At 42.3% G+C, this 26,773-nt stretch overlaps 2 protein-coding genes across 4 annotated transcripts; one reads left to right on the top strand and one right to left on the bottom strand.

The window, feature by feature from the left end:
* Positions 1–255: 255 nt before the first annotated feature.
* Positions 256–13,285, bottom strand: LOC139364808 (next to BRCA1 gene 1 protein-like). Of its 3 annotated transcripts, none has more exons than XR_011626500.1 (19): positions 13,057–13,285; positions 9,647–9,709; positions 9,530–9,548; positions 9,414–9,436; positions 9,081–9,266; positions 7,815–7,892; positions 7,457–7,653; positions 7,001–7,126; positions 6,519–6,722; positions 6,144–6,303; positions 5,723–5,992; positions 5,365–5,572; positions 4,951–5,238; positions 4,684–4,851; positions 4,154–4,559; positions 3,971–4,053; positions 3,479–3,577; positions 3,228–3,324; positions 256–3,011 (listed from the first exon to the last, which is right to left on the bottom strand). XR_011626500.1 is itself a non-coding variant. In XM_071101909.1 (19 exons), exons 1-19 carry the CDS (start codon positions 13,156–13,158, stop codon positions 2,838–2,840), a joined length of 2,928 nt encoding a protein of 975 aa, XP_070958010.1. In that variant the 5' UTR covers positions 13,159–13,285; the 3' UTR covers positions 256–2,837. The 3 variants fall into 3 exon arrangements, 1 of the variants encoding a protein (XP_070958010.1); XM_071101909.1 differs by having other exon boundaries at positions 3,502–3,577; XR_011626501.1 differs by lacking the exons at positions 256–3,011; positions 3,228–3,324 and having other exon boundaries at positions 3,507–3,577; positions 3,971–4,048.
* Positions 13,286–13,325: 40 nt separating this feature from the next.
* LOC139364820 (proteasome activator complex subunit 3-like) lies at positions 13,326–23,170 on the top strand. The gene is made up of 11 exons (XM_071101950.1): positions 13,326–13,655; positions 14,201–14,233; positions 14,445–14,507; positions 16,608–16,712; positions 20,869–20,920; positions 21,161–21,276; positions 21,412–21,480; positions 21,640–21,707; positions 21,814–21,868; positions 21,962–22,048; positions 22,170–23,170. Exons 1-11 carry the CDS (start codon positions 13,611–13,613, stop codon positions 22,248–22,250), a joined length of 774 nt encoding a protein of 257 aa, XP_070958051.1. The 5' UTR covers positions 13,326–13,610; the 3' UTR covers positions 22,251–23,170.
* The last annotated feature ends 3,603 nt before the right edge of the window (positions 23,171–26,773 follow it).

Genomic DNA, 26,773 nt, shown 5'->3' with positions numbered 1-26,773 from the left:
CTTCCCGTGATTGTTTTATTTTCGAGTCTTTTACTTTCAGTTTTGTACACCAGCTTCAAACAGCTGAAAATACAATATTTTTAGTTATGGAAAATATTTCAGTGGTTTAGAGGGTACAATTATTATTTACACTGCACTTGCTAGTAGTCAAACTGAAAATAGGCAAACGTTAGCAACCAGAAAATGGCGGAACAATTTCTGCATAGTGCATCTTTAATAGGTATACTCCCATTTATTCAAAAAAGGAGTGACATCTAAGTGTAGTGATTTTTATTAGAGACAATATATTTGTACATCACAGGTAGCCTATGTATTTTAATTGCCTGGGAACCCAACATAGAATTGCATTGAATTCTAGGTCGGCAGAAACGAGCGTTTGAACCAGGAAAGTTTGCTTTCACGATCTCTACAAGCCAGAATGTTGAATACAATTATATTTTTACGTACTTTACCGGTTGTCTTTGTGGTCCTTTTGGTGGAAAGAATGTCAGACAGTATCCACAGGGAAGTAGAATTACATTCAGATTTCACATGAAGCATGAGCAAAACCATGTAAACACGTGCACGAGCTCGGCAAGTAATGCATGTATTTTTATCATGTGTGAATGCCGGTAAAGTACATTAAAATATAATTTTATTCAACATTCCGGCTTGTGTAGAGGTCGTGAGTATAAACTTTTCCTGATTCAAATGCTAAATTCTGCCGACCTAGAATTCAATGCAATTCAACGTAAATCTTAAGTGCAACACAGAAAGAGTTCAAACAATCTGCACATTATCCCTCCCAAAAAGTTCTCATTCTTCACCCTCTATGAAAAGATCCTGCCCATATATGGAAGGTATGAGTGTTTCAAGTACATGTAGACATTTATGAATCGCACTGTTTCTGACCTCCATTAACCTGCCATAATTTCTGACATATAGTTTTCCACTGTGGGAAAAGCTTACATGAATTAAAAAGACCACAATCCTTATTGTCCTTGAATTCAGTTTCTCTTTGACACCCTAAAAGTTGACTCAAAAGTGGCAATAAATCAGATACCATCACCTGGTAGGACTGTACATTTGAGTCATTTAGCAGACACTTATCCTTTGGTAAGACCCTAACCCTAAGAACCATTAAGACTGCACTATTCCAAAATAGGGTCGATTCAACGTGTTGTTGTATTAATGATTTTTACCAACATCCATTTGCTACATTATATGACTGCCCACTGTAAGTGTTAATTCTTTTTCACAATGCTCACAACCCTGTCAATTTCCCCTTAGTGTACAATACTTAAGCAAACCTTTCCAGTATCTTTTCTTCAAATATAAACATATTAGTACAGTGGAAATTCAAGCACAATGACGTGAGCAAGCTTCAACCAGAAGAACATAGGCAAATCTTCCTTTACATTTCAGAAACAGCCCTCAAGCAATCAAGTCTAAAACAAAAAATCTTTTAACAACAATTACCTCCTAGGATCACCTGAAACACGTTAGCATTTCCTTATTGGAAAATAATAAAAGCATTTCAAACTAGTTACATAATGCTTGATTTCAGTTTAAGTTCTGAAAGAACTTGACATACATTTAAAAAAAAAGAATGATACCAAGTGGAACGAGTCAATGCTTTTGATATATCATGATCACCAGGCCCCCTGTATGGTTCTGAAAAGAACCCCCTCCCTCCGAGGACAATATTGAGCAGATTGAAGACATTTTGTAAAGGTTAATTCATTTCTTGATAAAAACCCTTCAACAGGACATTAAAAAATTATAACATCCTTCACTTCTTGAGCAGCTAGTCTTTTGGGTTTGCATCAATATTTATTTCTTCCATGTGCAACAAAAGAAATCATTTGTATATTATATTTACATGATTTTTCATTTTTAAACCCAAATATACTCCTAGTTAAGAATGGTGATTAATATACCCTCTCAAAATGGAATTAAATGGAGTGCATCAATGTAATGGTCCTCATTTCAAAAATACTTAAAGTGTACACCGTTACGCACAAATACCCATAGCATGTTGTCAGCCATGGCACGACATCACAGAAAGTAGGGGAATGATGATCTTCAATCAATAAGACACAGTACGCTGATACTTTGAACAGTTAAGCTGAGAAAGGTTTAAGCATGTGGGGGTGAGTGTTTGTGTGTGTTTTTAATTGCTGTGATCTGAACGACGCATAGCGTTCTTCAACACTGACAGTCATTCACACTTGGAACGAGGACCCTGACGTGTCCACTATTCAAACACTCTATGAAGTTGATTAACGTCATACAATGTTGACTATTGCCACAGCTTATAGAAGTAAGTCCTATATGGTTCTGTCTCTCTGTGATAAATATTACACCCAACACCCCTTCAGCTAAGCTCACACCTTTTCCTGTAACTCTTGTTGAATATACCTGGTCTATGGCTGCATATTCAGCCTGTATTCCAATCTATGATTTCAAGGGTGAGTATTCTGTTTAACAGGAATGGCTTGGCGATAGCAACTTGTGATATGTTTGCCATTTGTTACCACAACAATGAAGGTGTTCTCCTGGAAAGAGTAGCCCACCTCATCCACCCCCCTTCTGTCTCCTCCTTTCCTATGCAAAAGCCAACAGCCAGAAACGGCCATGTTAAATGAATCTACATACATACATACATACATACTGTAGCTATTTGATAGTCTAAATATCCCAAAGTCCGTGGGAATGTCTCTAGGTCAAAAATCAGGATACCTCCTGTCAACTTGGGCCAAATCTAAGAGAGGAAGAAGAGACAAGAGGTCAAGGCATCAGAGGTTAAACCCATAACGCCACCCCTGCTCCTCTTTCTCCTCCTCCTCCCTCTCTCCTCAGTAGCGGGTGGAGTACCAGTCATTGTCGGTCATCTGGACCAGTTCGTTGACCACGTCCAGCAGGTTGTAGTTGTGTTTCTTCAGCAGCCGCTGGTTGAGCGGCCGGTCACCAAAGCCCATCTCCACCAGCACCCCCATCATGGTGTCCTGGGTGGCTCCATCCACTGGGGGCTGCAGGAAGGACAGTATACTGTTTAAAATACACCTCCTAGATACTAACAACTGTTAGTCAGTAATGACATGTTAAAGTAGCCTCACACTGGTGGCATTCTAGTTCGATGTCTCAACCACCATGTTGATATGATATAGCAATCCTCTGAGATTGCAAAAAGGATGACCGTGAATGCTATCATTAACAGTAATGTAGGAAGTGAACTGAGGACTGACCTGCACAGGGCCAGGCTGCCCAGTGAACAGAGCCTTGTAGGCGGATGCTGCGACAGACAGGGCTCCTTTCACCAGGCCTCCAGTGATGCCTGGGTGCCTAGAAGGAACAAGACAGAGAGGGCCAGGGAGTGAGTCTTACTGACACCATTTTGTTTCTGGTCAGCCAACACGAACATCATTAAATTGACATTCCACTTTAACAAATCTCTTTAACAAGAGAGATCTAGGAAAATATTAGCATCTGAACTGACTGAGTTGCACATCAGGGTCCCACCTAGGGTCTTCGGAGTTGTCTTCTGAGTCATCAGAAGCAGATGGGCTGTCTGGTTGGCTGTCTGGCTGCTTGGAACCTTTCAGACACAACCACAGAGATTACTGGTTGGTTATGTTCTGGGAAAAGGATATACCGATATGCTCATATGGATAAGTTGTAGAGCTCTAGAGGAGAGTGTATACAAGGTGCTATTTGACAAGAATAACTCTCCAAGCAGACCTCTACTCCATAGCCATTGACCTAGTGCTTAGTACTTGCGTTCGTTAGAACCAAGCAGACATATTGTACTTCGATATTACCGCTGAATGCCCAGACAGAAAAAAAGGCACTGCAGCTTGCAGAAAACATTATTACTGTTAGGGCATTGTCGTCAGTTAGGCCCAACTTCCTTCATGTGACGAGCAAAAACGCTTTGTTTCCTTTAGTTGCTGGAACTACTGTTCAGTATGTGACCGTGTGTGTTCCTTACCATCCTCTGACTCCCCCGGCTGGTAGACCTCAGTCTTGTCCAGGGACTCCGCTGCTGCCTCGGTCTGATCATTGCCGTCTAGGCTGAAGACAACACCAACAATATACATCTACATTTTGGAACATCTCAGCAATTTAGCACTGTAAACCTATTTCCAAGCACAGCTGGCCCAAGGTTTCTCACCTGGGTGTAAGAGCTGAGTTGAGCCGAGGGGGTGCCACCACCACAGGGGTTAGGGGCACGGCGTCCAACGTCTGGGAGGTGCACAGCATATCGTTAGCGCTGCTGGAGCCTGAAACCGTCTCTTCTGCTTCATCGTGCTCCCCCTCGGGAGTGGTACGGCCCTGGTGGTCAGGGTCTGTTGGCTTGTCGGGGGCGTCGCCAGGCTGGGAGAGGGCGGAGCTGTACATGGACTCTCCCAGCGGGCGGCTGGTGTCGAAGCAGTCAGGGAGGATGATGATGTAATCCTCGGATGAGGCAGAGGAGGAACGGCTGCGGGGGCCCCTGTTCCCCTCTGTCAACTCTCCTTTATCTTCGTCCCCGCTGGCGTCCACGCAGATGCTCTCGATGTCTGACTCCAGACCCTCATCTGCAAACGGTCAAACTATTTAATTGTTGTTTTTTACCTGACAACAGGGCCCAGATTTGAGCTCAAGTGGTATTTATCAACCAATCAACTAATTAAAAACAGGAGGATAAGTTGGGCCAATCACCTGGCATCATCAGCTCTGGTATAGCCATCTGGGGTGGTGCTAGGGCTGTGAGAGGAGCCACAGGTAATATGTCCCGGGTTTTCTCCAACCTCGCCTCCAAACGCTTCTCAACACCTTTCCCTTTAAGAGAAGAGGAGGCGGAGCCACCTTGAGCTGCTGGGCGGACCACTGTGAAGATCAGGGAAAGTAATTTTGGTTACACTATGTGATGGCCCTTAATCTGGTATTAACATAGGCTTAATATGGAACTAATTAATAAAAACTCACCTTTGCCGGGGCAGTTCCCACGCAGGGGTGTGTGGTCTGGGGCCTCCTCCAGTGTGAGCGAGCGCATCACTGTCTCACACACAAACTGAGTCCCGCTCATATCCTCCTCTCCCTCCTCCTGGGCTGGAACCCGGCCCCCCTCCGCCCCTGGCCCCAGGCCCTGAGACGGCTGGATGCTTTTGACTCCCTGGGCCTGATGGGCCTCTGCTTCCTCCTGGATCAACCCCAGGGTGGGCTTCTCCTGCAGGGGACCATCATGGGGCAGTGGGGATATGCACGGGGTCATATCTGTGTGGAAGGGAAAGAGAGGATGAGAGAGAAATTTTAAAAAAAGAGACGGAGAGACCCTAAGTGCAGTCAACTGATTAGGAACACCCTGCAGATTTAGCATGTGAATAGCAATGGAAGGCTTACCTGCCGGGGTGTTGTTGGGTACGCTCTCTATTTCCTGAACAATGTTGATGTCCAGCAGCTCAAAGGAGAGTAAGTCCTGGGCTGTGAGCAGGTCCACAGAGGGAATGTAGTATTCTCCTTCGTCTTGGTCCACTGACATGAGTGCCTTGTCCCTAGAGGCTGCAGTACCAGACTTCCCACCCTTATCTGTGGAGAGGGGGTTCTTCCCCTGTAGAGCACCAGCAGATCGAAATATGTTACCCAGACAGAATACATACTTAACTGAGATTACTACCATCTTTTCCAGAGAACTACAGCATTGTATAGCAGTTTGGGATTGGCCACTGAGAACCAAAGTCAAGAGGATGGGTGGACTTGCCTGAGGGGTGACGCAGGGCGACACCAGCACGCCATCTGCCATCACGGCTGCAGGGGCCAGGGGGTCCACCACAATGCTGCACCAGACGCGAGGGCCAAACTGCTCCCCACCGTGTGCCAGACGCCAGTGGGAGGTGTATGAGCCTTCCAGGGCTGGGGCGCATAGGGCCACGCTTACCACGCCCACCTGACCTGGCTGCAGGAAAGGCACAGCCACCTCACGCCAGCGGTCACCCGACGCCACCGCCAGATTCCCCCACATGAACTTCAGCTGAAAAGGAGATGGGGGTAGAGAGAGAAAGAGACTGTCAATTTTCAACTCTCATTGTCGTGTCCTCCTTTCTGCTAAGAGTACTGTGGCTGTCAATGGTAACCTCAGATAATGTGCATATCCCAGGTGCATCCTCATCCCATAATAGTACCTTGGTCTCAGAGCTCCAGCTCACGCTGCCAGTGTTTCTCATCTTCCAGTACTTGATGAACTTGGTGCCCGGGCGAAGACGAGTCCCATCAGGCAGGTTCTCATCCAGGAACAGGGCTGTCATGGCTGGCACCACCAGAGGGCAGGGTCGCTTGGGACGTCTAGTGGACACAGCGCCAAAATACACTATTAAACCACAGAACATCTCTACAAAGCACAACTCTCGCTGTCCTTTCCCTCCTTTTGACAGCAGTCTAACTACAGAGACAAGACCTGTGCCTCTCACTGATTTGACCTTAAGATACTGCTTGCAAGGCTTTGTATTCAGTGTATCTCCTTTCATCTAATTTTGGTGAACTGTCCCTTTAAGACGTACTCTGGGCTGTTGGCCTGGGTGGCCCTGGGTTGGAGCAGGACGGGGGAGGAGCTCCCGTCGCCAGCGGCACTCCACTGCAGGCCCCTCCTTTCCATCTTCAGCTGCTTCCTGATCTCCTTTACCTCCGCCTTCAGCTGACGCTTCTCAGCCTTCAGACGCTGCTTCTCCGCCTTCCGGAAGCTCCGGTCCCCTCGCCGGTAGAACCTGGGGACGAGGTAGGGAAGTGGAGAATGCAAGGGTTTCTGATTGGCCATCATAGGACAGATAAAGTTCTGACAACATTCTGATGACAATGATCATTGTAGGATTGAAAATTACAAACACAAAACAACCCCCAAAATGGAGAGCCATCTCATATCAAACCGTAGCAGCCCCATAAACAAGAATGAATTCACATTGGCACCCCATAAGCATTAAATGAGGTTCCAAAAAGTGAATATTTAACTGTTACAATATGTAATATTTTCCAACCCTGGTCTTACCTGCTGTGGTCTGGGGCTGGTGAGCCGTGCTCAGGGATAGAGAGGGGTGTTCTGGCTCTCACCAGGTTGTGGCTGGGGTCGTGGGAGAAGCTGCAGGGCTCACACAGTGTGCAGGACGTACACACACTGGGAAAAAGAAACCAGACATTCAGGGAGCGGCACACCAAACAAAGGCCCTTCTGATGATTTTTAAACTGATCTTCTTTGGTTTCGCATGCTGAAGAAATGGAAATGACAACTGATCGAAGGAATTACTTTGTTCTGGAGCAACACAATGTATGTTGGAGGCACTAAATTAAAAGTATGTGGGAGTAGGCTATTTACAAAAACATGTAAGAAATATCTGATTACATTGGTGTTTATTTACCTTAACTCACATTTGAACTAATTCACATTTGTCAATGTCCTCCCTAGTCTTTCTCGAAGCCACCTCTCTTCTCCTCCTCCCCTTCTCACCTGCACTGGTATCCTCCCCCAGCGGTCTGGCCCCGGCAGCTGCTGCAGGCAGGGGTGGAACTAGGACCCCCAGGCAGGGTGGAGGAGGTCACCTCAGGGATCTGGGCCTCAGCCCCAATGGGCTTGTGGATGCAGCACTGGCCCGAGAACTCCCGACAGATCTTCTCCACTGCCTCCCTCACTACTTGGTCTTTGAACTGGATGACGAGAGTTTGGGTTACTGGTTAGCTAGTGAGTTTAATTTCAATCTATAAAAATATACACATACAACCATATAATGTCAAGGTTAAGTGGTATGATTCTAAACAGTACATTCATTGACGATAAAACCACAGTCATTTCCAAATCATCTCCTCACCTTCTCCATGTAAGATGTAAACCATGCTGGAGGTGTCTTATCTTCCTCTTTGGTCCCCTTTAGTTCTTTCATGATCACCTTGGAAACCAAAGTAGAAACACATCGGTGAGAAATCAGACAAATAAGTCATATTTATTTTTAGAACACGCAATGATTTAGTTTGGTCTTTACATGTATTAAATGAATACCTAATGACACAAAAGCTCATCCAATTTGAAAGAATTAGCTATATAAGAGTAATAGTGCTGAGCGATTAGTACTTTGAGGTCAGTTCGGTTTGGTTTTGGTTCGATTATAAAAACAACATTAAATACACTATGCATTATGTGGGTTGAATGCTGTAACACAGACTAAAGCAATGAATAAAAATCCCATGATGATGGTAGTGACTGCCCATTACTGCTTATCAACCATCATTTATTCACTGAACTTTAATAAAATATTTTAGTTGTTGTGTATATTACATTTGTTTTATTTGATTACTTTATTATTTCAAGTCATCTCATCTCTATGTAGCTGCTGCCTATGCAGTCTGACAAAATCTAAAAATGTAGTTCTTCAAAGTAAATAAGGCATACTTTTATGAATGCTAAATAGCCACTACCAATCACTTAGATCGTGTATTTTCTGGTAGATACCCCACGAAGCGTTGCTCTCTATATCACCTCACGCAATGGATCTTGGTCATTGTAGTTAATTACCGCATTTTATGCGCTAACCTATGTAGAATATTGGCCTGTTGGAATCTACAACTCCTTCCTACATCACACAGTTCAGGCTGGATCTAATTTATCTCTAGAGAATGTGCGCATTGAGCACACAGAAAAAAATGAACGAAATGGAATTCAAATATATATATATATATATATATATATATATATATATATATATATAAAAATATATTTTTACACATTTATTTAACCATTCAAGTCAGTTAATAACAAATTATTATATTACAATGACAGCCTACCCCGGCCAAACCCTTCCCTAACCCGGACGGCGCTGGGCCAATTGTGCGCTGCCCTATGGGACTTACGATCACGGCCAGTTGTGATACAGCCCGGGATCGAACCCGGGTCTGTAGTGACGCCTCTAGCACTGCGCGGCAGTGCCTTAAACCGCTGCACCACTTGGTCCCTATAATTTAACCAACATTGGTCAATTAGTTGTTTAAAAACCAAAACATAACCAAAATGTTGGTTAATCGCTCAGCACTATTTAGTAGGAAGTATACAGTAGTGTGCATATCTATAGCTCTGTCCTTACCATGCCCTGTTCGGGGACAGCAGCCTGGACCTTCCGGCTCACCACCTGAGCCAGGGTTGGGCAGTGCTGTGGGGGACGGAACCCTCTCTTGGGCTCCCCTCCACTGGCCTTGGCCGGCACACGCGTGGGCTGACCCCTGGTCTCATACACATTCATGTGCAGCCGGTTCCCTTGCCTGGATGCACTCTGATGAAATCAACAGAGGAATGTATTGCTTTGTTACTGAAAGGTGTATTTTGGATCCTGCCTCAGGTAACAGTTCCACTTCACTTGAACCTTTTGTCATCATAAGGCCTAAGCAGGGACAGGAGTCAGATTTAAGTTACCACCTACCTTTAATGCCTCCTCATACTCCACTAGAAGAGGAAAAATATAATTATTGGACATGTTACATTGAACAACGAATTAATATTATGTTTGGTACAAAATAAATGTGTTTTACTACTCACTTTGGCTGTTTATGGATACCTGAAACACAAAACAGAAATGTATTGCAACAACATTGTAATAGCATTGTATTACCAGTACCAACAAATTAACATTGCCGTAACCCTTCGCTCACTCACCTCCTCATTCTCCTCATCAAAATAAGTAACTTGTAGATTACACAGGCCAAAGGACCTTTTCACCTGTAGACAAAAGACACAATCTATAAACCAACCAGTGTATTACATGATTCAGCAAGCTGTATCTCAGACAAAGGACAGGCGCCTCCAAATTGAATAAAAGTGATCCTTTCAAGAAGAGCCAAAAATCAATCATGTTATCACGGCTATATTTAGGCTATGCCGTAGTATCCCATATTTGCTCATTGAATGAACAAGCAGGGCTATGATGTAGCATATGATGCCTGAAAGGAAAATTGATCGGTCTCCTTGAAGGCAATGCCATGGCAACATGGAGACACAATGGCATTTTCAATGAGGATGAACTCCGTGACTGGTGACTGGACAGCAGAGTGACAATGGAGTCTGAGCTTGCTGCTGCCAGGAGATTCAGAGGCAAACAGTCTCATAAACTCTCCATATAGGAAAAACAACAACTGGCATCTACCATTCAGTCTTGCACTCACTGAAATTAAGATTTCCCATTTTACTGTGGGAAGAAAGAGAATGCAGCCCATTGCAAGATATTTTATTGCCTTGCTTTGGAAAGTGACACATCTTGTCACAAGGGGATGTTGTCAGATGAGGTGGCTTGGCTCAAATGTTTATTTTGACATCATATGGCTGGGCTGTTAAACTCTGGAGTGAGAGACGGAACCCTCAAGTGTCAGACTCGCCCTCGAATCAATACCACCCACAATGACGTCAAAAAGACTATAGTACTAACATGAACCAAGCTATCATAGGCGAGTAACATGTTCTGTTATTGTAGTTATGAAAAGGAAATGAGAACCACAGAGAACTAGCAACATTAACTGTAGCACGCAGTGTAGCCCTCCATCTCAATAGCCTGACTGTTGTTAATAAAGTGTCACTGGGTTAAATATGAATTAATCCCAAAATGATGCAACTGAATAATAGATGATACTGGGGAATTTTTTGTATATATATCTTTTTACCTTTATTTAACTAGGCAAATCAGTTAAGAACAAATTATTATTTACAATGATGGCCTACCAAAAGGCCTCCTGCGGGGGAGGGGGCTGGGATTATTTAATTGTTTTATTAAAAAAAAAAAAAAAAAAATATAGGACAAAACACACATCACGACGAGACAACACAACACTACATAAAGAGAGACCTAAGACAACAACATAGCATGGCGGCAACACATGACAACTAGAGGTTGACCGATTAAATCGGAATGGTCGACTAATTGGGGCCGATTTCAAGTTTTCATAACAATCGGTAATCTGCATTTTTGGACACCGATTATGGCAGATTACATTGCACTCCACAAGGAGACTGCGTGGCAGAGAGACTACCTGTTATGCGAGTGCAGCAAGGAGCCATGGTAAGGTGCTAGCTAGCATTAAACGTATCTTATAAAAAACAATCAATCTTAACATAATCACTAGTTAAACTAGTAATATCATCAACCATGTGTAGTTATCTAGCTTGTCCTGCGTTGCATATAATCGATGAGTTGCCTGTTAATTTATCATTGAATCATAGCCTACTTCGCCAAACGGGTGATTTAACAAGCGCGAAAAAAGCACTGTCGTTGCACCAATGTGTACCTAACCATAAACATCCATGCCTTTCTTAAAATTAATACACAAGTATATATTTTTAAACCTGCATATTTAGTTAATATTGCCTGCTGACATGAATTTATTTTAACTAGGGAAATTGTGTCACTTCTCTTGCGTGCTGTGCAAGCAGTCAGGGTATATGCAACAGTTTGGGCCGCCTGGCTCATTGCGATCTGTGTGAAGACCATTTCTTCCTAACAAAGACCGTAATTCATTTGCCAGAATTATACATAATTATGACATAACATTGAAGGTTGTGCAATGTAACAGCAATATTTAGACATAGGGATGCCACCCGTTAGATAAAATACGGAACAGTTCCATATTTCACTGAAAGAATAAACGTTTTGTTTTTGAAATGATAGTTTCCGGATTTTACCATATTAATGACATAAGGCTCGTATTTCTGTGTGTTATTATATTATAATTAAGTCTATGATTTCATAGAGTAGTCTGACAGTGGTGGTAGGCAGCAGCAGGCTCGTAAGCATTCATTCAAACAGCACTTTCCTGCATTTCCCAGCAGCTCTTCGCTGTACTTCAAGCATTGCGCTGTTTGACTTCAAGTCTATCAATTCCCAAGATTAGGCTGGCAATACTAAAGTACCTATTAGAACATCCAATAGTCAAGGTATATGAAATACAAATGGTATAGAGAGAAATAGTCCTATAAAAACTACAACCTAAAACTTCTTACCTGGGAATATTGAAGACTCATGTTAAAAAGGAACCACCAGCATGTTCTGAGCAAGAAACTTAAACATTAGCTTTTTTACATGGCACATATTGCACTTTTACTTTCTTCTCCAACACTTTGTTTTTGCATTTTTTAAACCAAATTGAACATTATTTATTTGAGTCTAAATAGATTTTATTGATATATTATATTAAGTTAAAATAAGTGTTCATTCAGTATTGTTGTAATTGTCATTATTACAAATATATATTTATTTATTATAATATTTTTTTCTTCTTTAAAAAAAAATAATCCGCCAATTAATCGGTATCTGCTTTTTTTGGTCCTCCAATAATCGGTATTGGTGTTGAAAAATCATAATGGTCGACCTCTAATGACAACATAGCATGGTAGCAACACAACATGACAACAACATGGTAGCAGCACAACATGGTAGCAGCACAAAACAGGGTACAAACATTATTGGGCACAGACAACAGCACAAAGGGTAAGAAGGTAGAGACAACAATACATCACACAAAGCAGCCACAACTGTCAGTAAGGTTCTGCTTAGTCTATTTTGACAGCCACGGCTTCATGCGCTCATACCAAGAATGTCACTGGTCATCTTTACTGTTGTTGTTGCCATTGACATGGTTACGACGCATGTATACTCATCTACGTGGATGCCCTCTACAGGGCAGGCAACAAATTAATTTCTAATGTATCTTCAGCACAATGTAGGCCTATTGTAATATATCCACTTGTATTAATAGCAGCGCCTCTTATTTTAGCATTGCTCGATATTATGTTGTTGCGACTGGGATGTTGTTGTAGTACTGATTTTGTGTTCGTTTAGATCGGTAGCTACTGTAACTACTAGCTAACATTAGGCCCTAATTGTTAAATATTAGATTGTCATAGCTAGAACAATGTTTTCAACTACAGGGTATCAATCATTTATACAAGGTATACAACATTTAGCAAATAAGCAGCCGGCGATCGATGGTTGATAGCTTTAGCTTCAGTAACAGCCTACCGTAAAGGTATGCCAAGGTGAACGCTGCTATGAAAACATCAGCGTCGTTATCCTTGCTTACCATGGCCTCCATTGACTCCCAACTCTTCGTCTCGGAACCTGACAGAAGAAAATTCTTCGCATTCCCCCTGAAATTCACCTTCAAATTGATGTAGAAGTCCATTGCTTCTTGTTTCTATGAATTAAAACATATCAAGGAAAACAAAAATGAATCACTGTTGCCGAGATAAATACAGATAGTCTGCCTTTTTGGTATGTGACTTATCCGGATGAGGCGTCTTTTCTGTTTACATCACCAGCTATGTAAACACACCCATACGACCACGTGACAGAAACGCATATTTGAATCAATGTTGTGTAAAAATAAACACTGACGCACAGTTAATGTAATACATGGACGTAACTTTTGTTTATCAGTATATAATCTTAAATTGTAAAATAATCCACGAGAAACATAGCTAGTGATGCGCTTTTTTTGGTCCACGTGGTTGTTTTACGAGTCGCATCTTTCCTACGTCATAACTTGATTTCGAAGCAGTGTGCGGCAAAGCAACAACGAGCCACTTAAAACCGTTTTTGTTTGTTTATATCAGTTAATTTGATTTATTTCAAATTATGTCTTCAAAAGGCATTAAGGTAGACAATGACCTCAAAACAAAGGTAATGTTTTCACAATTTCTTTGATGCAGAAGTTGAATAATTGAGAATGCTTGCCAGGCCTAGCTAGGGAGGTTAGCTGCATTTTGCTCATTGATTATAGTAGCTAGCTACGTTATTAGCACAGCACAACATCTATGAATGTTAAATTGAAAAAATCTGAGCTCAGTAAGTGGTGTTTGTTTATCTATCCTGTTGAGACTGGACAGTAGCGATTTGTTTGTTTATCTACAGTATCCCGCATCACACATTTTAAGCACGCGGGCTGTCTTTTTCTGCAGAAACGGCAACGTTAGCTAGTTACGTTAGTAACTCTATTTCCAATTTAATCTGTTGTAACACTAACAGTTCTTGGGGAGAGCGATAACATTAGCATATGTACAAATTTAACTAGATAGGTCCCCTGCTAGCTACAGACGGGGGGAAGTATGGTGTTAAGAACAGCTGCTCCCATCAAATGGCACGTGGTGTTATTGGACTGTCATTCAACATGGTTTTACTTTCACTCACGTTTTATAAGATGTGTTCGAAAATTGTTATTTTCTCAGGTTGACGCCTTCAGAGAGCGGATCACGGGTGAGGTGAGTAGCAATATTATGTCATCATGTTCCTATTTTAGACTTTTGATGGTCCTAGTCTTATATTTCACACATTTTACCAACCACAAATAACTATCAATCAAAAACCACAAATAACTGTTTGGAGTCGTCATGTAGTGGAGGCATCATGTATATACTGATGCTGGTGGACACGTGATCATTGATTTAAAAAAAAAACTTTGTTCTTTACTAGGCTGAGAACCTGGTCGCAGACTTTTTCCCCAAAAAGTTGCTGGAACTTGACAGCTTTCTGAAGGTAATTCATATTCTAATAACAGGGATTCTATTGTTGTACATTTTATTGTCAAAATAGACTCTAGGTTAATCCAGGGCCCCTTAATTAAGGGTAAGTATTGAGCACGCCTCCATCGATGTGGCTGTAGTGAAGTGGGTTGAGAGCCTGAAGTTCCTGTGTCCGTATATATTTTCGATAAACCGAAAATGATCAACACCAATCACAAGAATTTTGCCGATATCAATCATTACGATATGTAGCCTATACTAGTGAAATTTGATGTTAAATACACTTGCTAATATGGGTGATTCTTAATGGAACAGTTGATGGCAACAACCATCAAACCAGTAGTACATAATAATTGTAGTGCACATTAATGTTATAACTTATTGTTATTGCATCAATTCAGGCAATTTATTGCGCTTTGGATTTGTCCATATCACCCAGCTCTAGTCCACATGTTACAGTTTAGCTTACGTCCCTTTCCTCGCCCCTACCTGGGCTCGAACCAGGGACCCTCTGCACACATAGACAACAGCCACCCTCGAAGCATCGTTGCCCATGGCTCCACAAAAGCCACAGCCCTTGCAGAGCAAGGGGAACAACTACTTCAAGGTCTCAGAGTGAGTGACGTCATCGATTGAAAGGCTATTAGTGCACACCCCGCTAACTAGCTAGCCATTTCACATCAGTTACACACACCAACACAGTCGTGAGGAAGGCACGACAATGCCTCTTTCCCATTTAGGAGGCTGAAAATATTTCGCATGGGCCCTCGGATACTCAACGTTCTACAGCTGCACTATTGAGAGCATCTTGGCTGGCTGCCTCACTGCTTGGTATGGCAATGGCTTGGCATCCTGGGTCGTACGCACTACCGTCCAGGGCCTCAATACCAGGCGGTGTCAGAGGAAGGCCCTAAAAATTGTCAAGTACTCCAGCCACCCAAGTCATAGACTGTTCTCTCAGCTACGGCACCGATGCACCAAGTCTGGAACCAACAGGACCCTGAACAGATTCTACCGCCAAGCCATAAGATTGTTAAATAGTTAACCAAATAGATACCTGGACTATATGCATTGAACCTTTTGCACTCTCTTTTGACTCATCACATACACTGCTGCTACTGTTTATTATCTATCTTGTTGCCTAGTCTCTTTACCCCACGTATATGTACAGTTGAAGTTGGAAGTTTACATACACCTTAGCCAAATACATTGAAACTTAGTTTTTCACAATTCCTGACATTTAATCCTAGTAAAAATTCCCTGTCTTCGGTCAGTTAGGATCACCACTTTATTTTAAGAATGTGGAATGTCAGAATAATAGTAGAGAGAATGATTGATTTCACGTTCTCAGTGGGTCAGAAGTTTCCATACTAATTGTTTGTATTTGATAGCATTGCCTTTAAATTGTTTAACTTGGGTCAAACGTTTCAGATAGCCTTCCACAAGCTTCCCACAATAAGTTGGGTGAATTGTGGCCCATTCCTCCTGACAGAACCAGACTTGTGGAAGTCTACACATTTTTTTCCTGAGGTCTTGGCTGATTTCTATTGATTTTCCCCATGATGTCAAGCAAAGAGGCACTGAGTTTGATGGTATGCCTTGAAATACATCCACAGGTGCACCTCCAATTGACTCAAATGATGTAAATTAGCCTAACAGAAGCTTCTAAAGCCATGACACAATTTTCTGGAATTTTCCAAGCTGTTTAAAGGCACATGCAACTTAGTGTGTGTAAACTTCTGACTCACTGGAATTGTCATAGTGAGTTTTATAAGTGAAATAATCTGTCTGTAAACAATTGTTGGAATAATTACTTCTCATTCACAAAGTAGATGTCCTAACTGACTTGCCAAACCTATAGTTTGTTAACAAGAAATCTGTGGAGTGGTTGAAAAACGAGTTTTAATGACTCCAACCCAAGTGTATGTTAACTTCCGACTTCAACTGTACATATCTACCTCGTACCCCGGCACATCGAGTTGGTATATCCAAGTTATCGTTACTCATTGTGTAATTATTCCACGTGTTGTTATTTTTCAAATTCTCTGCATTTTTGGGAAGGGCCCGTAAGCATTTGACAAATACACTGACTTGATTTCTTCATCCTTTCCAGGAGCCCATTTTGAATGTCGCAGACCTGAAAGATATCCACTCCGAGATAAACGTCAAAGTACCTGACCCAATCATTCTCAACAATAGTCATGATGGAGTAGATGTGGTAAGTTCATGGATTCTAATTTGCATCAAATCAGTATCATGAAAGTGTATACATTCAATACAAAAATTCATATTTACAATGACGGCCTAGGAACAGTGGGTTAACTGCCTTGTTCAGGGGCAGAACAACATATGTTTACCTTGTCAGCTCGGATTCGATCTAGCAACCTTTCGGTTACTGGCCCAACGGTCTAACCACTAGGCTAACTACTAACCACTAGGCTACCTGCTGCCCCCATGGTTACAGGTAACACACTTGATTTAGCAAATCAGATCTTGATTGACACCGGCACCCTCATAGATATCATCCTGACCAACCTGCCCTCTGAATACACCTCTGCTCTCTTCAACCAGGATCTCAGCGATCACTGCCTCATTGCCTGCGTTCGTAATGGGTCTGCAGTCGAACGACCACCCGTCACCCTAAAACACGTCAGCAAGCAGGCCTTTCTAATCGACCTGGCCCGGGTATCCTGGAAGGATACTGACCTCATTCCGTCAGTAGAGGATGCCTGGTTTTTCTTAAAGTGTTTTCCTGACCATCTTAAATAAGCATACCCCGTTTAAAAAATGTAGAACCAGGAACAGATCTAGCCCTTGGTTCACTCCAGACCTGACTGCCCTTGACCAGCACAAAAACATCCTGTGGCATTCTGAATTAGCATCGAATAGCCCCTGCGATATGCAACTTTTTTTAGGGAAGTTAGGAACCGATATACACAGGCAGTTAGGAAAGCAAAGGCTAGCTTTTTCAAACAGAAATTTGCATCCTGTAGCACAAACTCCAAAAGGTTCTGGGACACTGTAAAGACCATGGAGAATAAGAGCAGCAGCTGCCCACTGCACTGAGGCAATGAAACACTGTCACCGCCAATTTTTTTTAAATCCACGATAATTCAGAATTTCAATAAGCATTTTTCTACGGCTGGCCATGCTTTCCACCTGGCTACCCCTACCCCGGTCAACAGCCCTGCACCCCCCCACAGCAACTTGCCCAAGCCTCCCACATTTCTGCTTCACCCAAATCCAGATAGCTGATGTTCTGAAAGAGTTGCAAAATCTGGACCCCTACAAATCAGCTGGGCTAGACAATCTGGACCCTCTCTTTCTAAAATTATCCGCCGCAATTGTTGCAACCCCTATTACTAGCCTGTTCAACCTCTTTCGTATTGTCTGAGATCCCCAAATATTGGAAAGCTGCCACAGTCATCCCCCTCTTCAAATGGGGAGACACTCTAGACCCAAACTGCTACAGACCCATATCTTTCCTACCCTGCCTTTCTTTCTAAGAAACAGTATGCAACAATATTCCAAATAAATTACATTATTACGTGTTCCACCACCCATGTTATTTACATGATTAAATGTCCATGTGGGCTCTTATGTCGGTAAAACCACCCGCTCTCTCAAACAGAGAATTAGTGAACATAAGTTAAATAAGGAGAAACGACAGGGATTATCCAGTCGCTGTACATTTCAATGACCTGAAGCATGACATTTCCACCTTTAGATTTTGTGGCATAGAGAAAGTTAAGATATCAGACAGGGGAAGGGATATTAATAATACTCTGAGTAAAAGAGAATGTTTTTGGATTTTCACCCTCCAGACATTATTTCCTAAAGGACTTAATGATGAAATGCCTATGTATGTTATGAATTTGAACATGAAATATGTCTCTTTTGATTATTCTGACGTTTTTCGTACGATGTACCTAGTGACTAATAAACTTACTATGTCCTCATTGAGATTTCACAGACGTGTTCAATACGCCTTATTTATACACTTTTGTAATATTTATGAAATGCATATTGTTATATTTGGTAGCACTTATTTGTTTTTCCTTCGCCTCCAACCCCCTTCGATGTGTAGAACGGATGTTGGTGGGGCCAGGTCTACATAAGGGTGCTAATTTTTTTTCAATCACAAAAGCTCTGACGAAGGCCGTGTGGCCGATACGTAATCTTATTAAATATCGGTTTTACTATCAAGAGCAGTGTGCGGTTTCCTTTTTCCTTCATCGTGTTCAATTGTTGCCACGCACCAGCAAATAAGATTGCTCAGATGTGCGAGTGCCTTTTGAATATTCTACGGTCTTCGAAAGCCAAGTTAACAAACAGATTACCAACCATTTTGAATTCCGCCGCACCTTCTCCACTATGCAATCTGGTTTCCGAGCTGGTCATGGGTGCACCTCAGCCACGCTCAAGGTCCTAAACGATATCAAAACCACCATCGATAAAAGACCGTACTGTGTAGCCGCCTTCATCGACCTTGCCATGGCCTTCGACTCTGTCAATCGCCACATTCTTATCGGCAGACTCAACAGCCTTGGTTTCTCAAATGACTGCCTCGCCTTATTCACCAACTACTTCTCAGTGTTCATTGTGTCAAATTGGAGGGCCTGTTGTCCGGACCTCTGGCAGTCTCTATGAGGGTGCCACAGGGTTAAATTCTCAGGCTGACTCTTCTCTGTATACATCAATGATGTTGCTTCTCTGATTCTCTGATCCACCTCTATGCAGACGACACCATTCTGTATACTTCTGGCCCATCTTTGGACACTGTTAACTAACCTCCAGACGAGCCTCAATGCCATACAACTCCTTCTGTGGCCTCCAACTGCTCTTAAATGCAAGTAAAACTAAATGCACCGATCGCTGCCCGCACCTGCCCACCCGTCCAGCATCAGTACTCTGGACGGTTCTGACTTCTGAGAATATGTGGACAACTACAAATACCTAGGTATCTGGTTAGACTGTGAACTCTCCTTCCAGACTCACATCAAACATCTCCAATCCAAAATTTTAATCTAGAATCGGCTTCCTATTTTGCAACAAAGCATCCTTTACTCATGCTGCCAAATATACCCTTGTAAAACTGACTATCCTACTGATCCTTGACTTCGGCAATGTCATTTACAAAATTACCTCCAACACTCAGCAAATTGGATGTAGTCTATCACAGTGCTATCCGTTTTGTCACCAAAGCCCCATATACCACCCACCACTGCGACCTGTATTCTCTCGTTGGCTGGCCCTCGCTTCATATTCGTCGCCAAACCCGCTGGCTCCAGGTCATCTATAAGTCTTTGCTAGGTAAAGGTCCGCCTTATCTCAGCTCACTGGTCTCCATAGCAGCACCCACCCGTAGCACGCGCTCCAGCAGGTATATCTCACTGGTCATCCCCCAAAGCTTTGCCTGCCTTTCCTTCCAATTCTCTGCTGCCAATTTTTTATTTTTTTTCCCCCCACCTTTATTTAACCAGGTAGGCAAGTTGAGAACAAGTTCTCATTTACAATTGCGACCTGGCGATGACTGGAACGAATTGCAAAAATCACTGAAGCTGGAGACTCTCCCTCAATAGCTTTAAGCATCAGTTGTCAGAGAAACTCACAGATTGCACCTGTACATAACCCATCTGTAAATAGCCCATCCCCATGTTGTTTTTTTCTTCTCCTTTGCACCCCAGTATCTCTACTTGCACATTTAATTTTCTGCACATCTATCACTCCAGTGTTTAATATCACTCGAGTGTTTAATTGCTAAATTGTAATTACTTCGCCACTACGGCCTATTTATTGCCTTTCCTCCCTAATCTTACCTCATTTGCACACTGTATATATATTTTTTTATATTATTGACGGTACGTTTGTTTATTCCATGTGTAACTCTGTTGTTTGTGTCACACTGCTTTGCTTTATCTTGGCCAGGTCGCAGTTGTAAATGAGAACTTGTTCTCAACTGGCCTACCTGGTTAAATTTAAGGTGAAATAAAAAGACTATGAAAAGTAGAATCAGGTGTGTTACTGCTTGGCTGGAACAAAGGCCTGCACCCACAGTTAGCTAGCATTTGTTTATATTGCCACTGCCTAACAACTTCATTAGTCTGATCACAAGGGTATGTTCCACATCTGAAAGAGACTACCCTGAACAAAGTGGAGGATAGCCAACACCAGCACTCTCACTCACTTTAACATAACACTGTGAAGGAATGTTAATGAGACATAAACAGAATGGCTCATTGACTCTCAGCAGGTCACTGTGCTCAATGCACTTGACCATTACTGTTCGAGGGAGAAAATGTGGAACCCCTTTGATCAAGGGAGACCTGTAACAGAAGTAATGCCTATGTTAACGCGTGGTTAATGTTTTATAGCAAAATTCCAGAAAACGGAAAATGGAAGATGGACTCGACGATAACTGTCAAGGTAAACCCTACTGCCTGTAGTCATGCCATTTTGATACTTGCATAATACGTCTGATGGCATTGCTGTACTGTAAAATACACTATCTCTTAATGTCTGTCAATGCCGACTTTTGCCAGAACCATTCATCTTTAATAAATTTCTTGATAGAAGAGAATAGTAGACTACACTTGACTGATTTGCTGTATTCTATATTAGCTAGAAACTGCTTGGATATTTGACCTCTCAATCCCACCTCTCTAGATGGCCCCAAGGTGTTTGTCATGCCAGGGGGCATGATAAAGAGCAACGGCCAGCTGGTGGACCTGATCGAAAGAGTCAAGCCAGAAATAAGAACCCTCATAGAGAAATGCAACACGGTATGTACCCACAAACACAGCCATTTTTCTTTGAGGGATTTATTGATTGCTTTTTGAGGGCTCTCCCACTGAATTGTTTAGTGGAGATCTACTGTTAAGAAATGACTGTCTCATCTGTATGTCTCTCACTCTCAGGTCAAAATGTGGGTCCAGCTCTTAATCCCCAGAATAGAGGATGGTAACAACTTTGGTGTATCCATCCAGGTATTATACTTTCCCATCAGTATGAGTGCAGAGACATTCACATGTCTAGCTTCTGGTCTACTTTTCCGAACATGAACAAATCTCCATTACTAGGGTGCAGAAATTGCACTCTTTTGCCTTTCTGTCAGATGATGCTGGTCTTGTTGTTTCTGTCCACAGGAGGAAACTGTTGCTGAGCTCAGGACTGTGGAAGGAGAGGCAGCCTCTTACCTGGACCAAATTTCCAGGTATGCCACAGTATGCACTACCTTGTGTTTTTATTTACTTCACAAAATTCCCTTATGAATCTATAAAACGGTTCCTTGGACTGTCTCAAACATTTGTTTTCAACAGGTATTACATCACCAGAGCGAAGCTAGTCTCAAAAATTACAAAGTACCCTCATGTGGTAAGTGTTAACTGCATACTGTTTACATCCACATCCAATCTGCTGCCCCGAGTCTCTTGTTGTTGACCATCTGTCTCATCTGTCTCTCTGCAGGAGGACTACCAGCGCACGGTGACTGAAATAGACGAGAAGGAATACATCAGCCTCAAGATCATTGTGTCAGAGCTGAGGAATCAATATGTGAGCAATACATGCACACTGTTCTGGCTCTGTTCAACCAAGTTGTATCAATGTTATGTTAGCCTGTCATGTTCTGGCGCAGATATTTGTTGACTAATAACCAAACCCCATCCGCTTGCAGGTGACATTACATGACATGATCCTGAAAAACATAGAGAAGATCAAGAGGCCACGAAGCAGCAACAATGAAGCCCTCTACTGAACACTCCACTTCTCCTTAACCTCTTCTCACCAACTCCTAGTAATAGCCACATTGGCAGTATTTGGATAGGCAGCCCAATTCTGATATTTTTTTTCACTAATTAGTCTTATGACCAATCAGATAAGCTCTGTTGTGATTGGTCAAAATGCCAATTAATTAGTGGAAAAAAAGCTCCAAATTGGGGTGCCTGTGTGAATGCAGCCATTGACTGTAACAGGCTTTGTTCTGGACTATTATCATCAATTCCTTCAAGGTGGACTTCAAAAGAACCTCCTTAGACATGTTCTGAAACATCCATGTTTCCAGGACTTGTGAGAAAGTTGTACCTTGATTATGGATTTTTCTCCATGTCGACCAATCAAGCGGGCTTGAACTGAACTCAAACATGGCCGGCCTCCACAAGGTTGGTAGGAGGTCAGATGAAACTTTTTGTGTGCTTGTTGTCTGTGTGCTTGTAGTGTGTATGTCTTGTCTGGAAACCGTCATGGGAGTTTCACAGGTATACTTTGTCTGTTTTATCTTTAGTTTGTTTTTAAGGAATTATTTTTAGGATTCTGAAGTGCTTGGTGGTAACTATAATTAGCTGTATGTGAGATTGTCAAGGTGAGTGTGTGGGAATGCTCAGTCTGCATTTTAGTTGTAGTGTAGCTTGCAGTCCTGTCAGTTACTTCTATTTTATTTTTTCTTAAGGGACTACTCACAAGTACATTATGAAGGACTATGGTCTGTTTCCAGCACAATATGTAATGGCCATCCACTCCCACTCTGATCTTGGAGTTTCAATTGTGTTAAAAGCCAGATCTGTAATGTTCTCATATCCAGATGCTACGTGATGAGAGATGTCTTTACTGTATCTCTCCCTTAATTGTAATTTTGTTTTAAGAATAAATATTTTTACTTAATACAACTTGTTGAGAGAATGACATGGTTTCTGACCTGTTGTATATGCTGAAACTGTGTCTCAAAGAGCTTGTGTCGTTGAATTCAAGCCTTGCTGTGAAAATGATTAACCTCCCGATGAGGGGGCAAAATACTTAGAAACCTAGCTATTAATATCTAATTTGCTACGTATTTTCATACAAATGTGAGCAAATCTGCATTTTAAAAATATGCATTTCCCCACCAGAGGTGTTTCCATCACACTTTTTTTTGTGGATAAAAGGCTGCGTGATGAAGTTTCATGTACTGAATTAAGGTCAGTGTTTCTATGGCATTTTCAGCTCTACAGATTTAGTTTTGTCACGCAGTGTTGCGATAAATGGCAAATTTGCCCAATTTGGTTCGTATGCTCTAGACAAGTTTGTTGATGGTGTACACAGGTTAGGTTATATGATAAGCTGGATAAGAGCAAGATAATTTGTTAATTGGCAGCTAAGCACTGTTCATGTCACTAGCATACAAATTAAGACCCTTGATTTTTATTGGAAAGGAGCATCAAGCTCATCACTGTGCGCTTTCAGCACCCTGTAGTGTAGACAACTGCATGCTTTACCAAGTTGCAGTGGGATGACCACACATCATAGCAACGTGTGACTGCAAATTTACCTCAACATGATGATTATTCTATCAAATTGCAAAAGAAATTTCACCACAATTCGACGCACAATTAATTTTACCGACACAAAGATCTTACCATGTCGAGCGAACAAATTGTAAACATTTACAGAATTGTAAGGACACATCCTGCTGGTTTGTTCTACTTGATCATTAATTGCACTCAGGTCTAAATCAGTCCCTGATTTAGAGGGGAACAATGGAAGAAAATAAAAAAGCATTGGCTTTGAGGTCCAGAGTTGAGTTTGGGGGCACTACACTATGCACTCGAGTAGTGGTGGTATAGGGAAGTGCACCCAAGAGGTAATGTATAACAGGCTAAATAATGGGAAATAATCTAGAATTGGCTGCTGGTTGGTCATGGGCAAGGTTGTGTAGGTTACTTTCTAAATGTAACCTGTACTTTCTAAGTAATGTCATTTTGGGATTACCCAAACTCAGTAACGTAGTATGTTTAATTTCAGTTTCTTTTGGATTACTTTCCCCTTAAGAGGCAATAGAAGAAGACGAAAAGGACCCATCAAACGAATTTGGTGTGTCATAGTGGTCTCTGACTTGTAGTTAGACTCACTCAGGTGGAACAAATTTAAACTTGAGTATCGGTGTACACATCACTGACAAACGGAAATTGTCCACCCCCACAGACAGTGTGGTGAAGAAGGCGCATCAACAGCGCCTCTTCAACCTCAGGAGGCGAATGAAATTTGGCTTAACACAAAACCCTCAAACTTTTATAGATACAGCCCGACAGGATGCTCTCAATTGTGTATCACCGCCTGGTACAGCAACTGCACTGCCCACAACCACAAAGCTCTCCAGAGGGTGGTGTGGTCTGCGCAACGCATTACAGGGGGTGCACTTCCCACCCTCCTGGACACCTACAGCACCCGATGCCATAGGAAGGCCAAAAAGATAATCAAGGACACCAATCACCCGAGCCACTGCCTGTTCACCCCGTTATCATCCAGAAGGTGAGGTCAGTACAGGTGCATCAAAGCTGGCACCAAGACTGAAAAACAGCTTCTATCTCAAGGCCATCAGACTGCTAATCAGACATCACTTGCACATCAGAGGTGGCTGCCTATAGACACAGATTAGGAATCACTGGCCACTTCAATAATGTCCCTTATCTAGCATTACTCATCTCTGATGTATAAACTGCACTCCACAATAGTATCTTAGTCACTTTAAATTGTGTTTGCATATTGCATCAGCCATTTCATATGTATATACTGTATTGTATACTACACCACTGACTGTTAAACAGCCATCTCCAGCACATCAGAGGATGCTGCCTATAGACATAGATTAGGAATCACTGGCCACTTTTACTCCTCTCATATGTGTAAACTGTTCTCTATACTATTCTACGGTATCTTAGTCACAGCTACACCCGCAATATCTGCTAAACACGTATGTTACCAATAAAATTTGATTTTAAATAATCATCTCTTTTTTTAAGTATCTAATCTGTTCGAAAAAATTTTGCTGGTAAAATAACTGTATGGTTATCTTTTTTGTAATCAGTTTTTTTTAGTAAACTCCCCAACCCTGGTCACGGGTGTGATATGAAATGTTCGTATATAGTGAGAGTTTAGAGAGACGGTGAGTCTTCAGCACATGACTTTACTGTATACAGAACAGTGGTTGTTTAGAGTAGCATTAGTGCCTGCTAAGGTTTATTGTACTCTTATATATGATACAGTTGGTTCTTAAAGGTAAGTCTTGTCAGGGGTTACATCTGATCCTGACCTGAACAATGTTCCAAAAGATCCCATCCAGCTGTAAATGCAACCCTGTGATGTGAATGTTGTTAATAAACTCTTAAAGGGAATGGTTGGTGTGGGCTGGTCATCTCAGATAAGATATGCACCTCTCACAATATATATAACTGGCAACCGTTCCTTTACCGCTTTCTTCAGACCTCCCCTGCAAAATGGTCGCTCAAGGAATGTATTCGTTAGTCAAATGGATATTGATAGTCCTTGGCATTGCCTCAGTAATGGGGAACATTGTTCTAATATGGCTTAATAGGAGAGATGTGACAGCAGGGCAACAATTCCTTGCTCAACCTCTCCACCCTATAACGGGTGAACACAAGGAGCGCAGCGTTGTTTTTGCTGACCTATCAGCTGAGGAATATCGTCAAGTACGCGACTACATGGGCACAATTCCAGACATAAACATTTCGTACTACTCACAAACTATGCCTTTTGATGATTACTTTAATCGATCTTTCGCTGCCAAATAAAGTGGATACGCTGCTCTACCTGGATGACAATGGACCCAAGCCGGTGAGAGACCCGAGGAGGGAGGTTTTCCATGGCACCCTCGGGTACATTAAAGACAGTGGCAAAGTACCCAGTTGTCATACTTGAGTAAAAGTAAAGATACTGTACCTTAATAGAAAATTACTCAAGGAAAAGTGAAAGTCACCCAGTAAAATATTACTTGAGAGAAAGTCTAAAAGTATTTGGTTTTAAATATAATCGAAAGTAAATGTATCGAAAGTAAATGTAATTGTTATATTATTCCTCCTCCACCAAACTTTAGTCGGCACTATGCATTCGGCACGTAGCATTCTCCTGGCATCCGTCAAACCTGGATTCATCTGTCAGACTGTCAGATGGTAAAGCGTGATTCATCACTCCAGAGAACGCGTTTCCACTGCTCCAGAGTCCAATGGTGGCAAGCTTTACGCCACTCCAGCCAATGCTTGGCATTGCGCATTGTGATCATAATCTTGGTGTGGCTGCACGACCATGGAAACTAATTTCATGACGCTCCCGACGAACAGGTCTTGTGCTGACGTTGCTTCCAGAGCCAGTTTGGAACTCGGTAGTGAGCGTTGCAACCGAGGACAAAACGTTTATGCGCTATGCACTTCAGCACTCGGCAGTCCTGTTCTGTCAGCTTGTGTGGCCTACCACTTCGCACCTGAGCTTTTGTTGCTCCTAGACGTTTCCACT

Source organism: Oncorhynchus clarkii, chromosome 13 (genome assembly GCF_045791955.1).
Source record: "Oncorhynchus clarkii lewisi isolate Uvic-CL-2024 chromosome 13, UVic_Ocla_1.0, whole genome shotgun sequence".
Taxonomy (NCBI): domain Eukaryota; kingdom Metazoa; phylum Chordata; class Actinopteri; order Salmoniformes; family Salmonidae; genus Oncorhynchus; species Oncorhynchus clarkii.
This window is presented reverse-complemented; position numbering and strand designations above follow the sequence as displayed.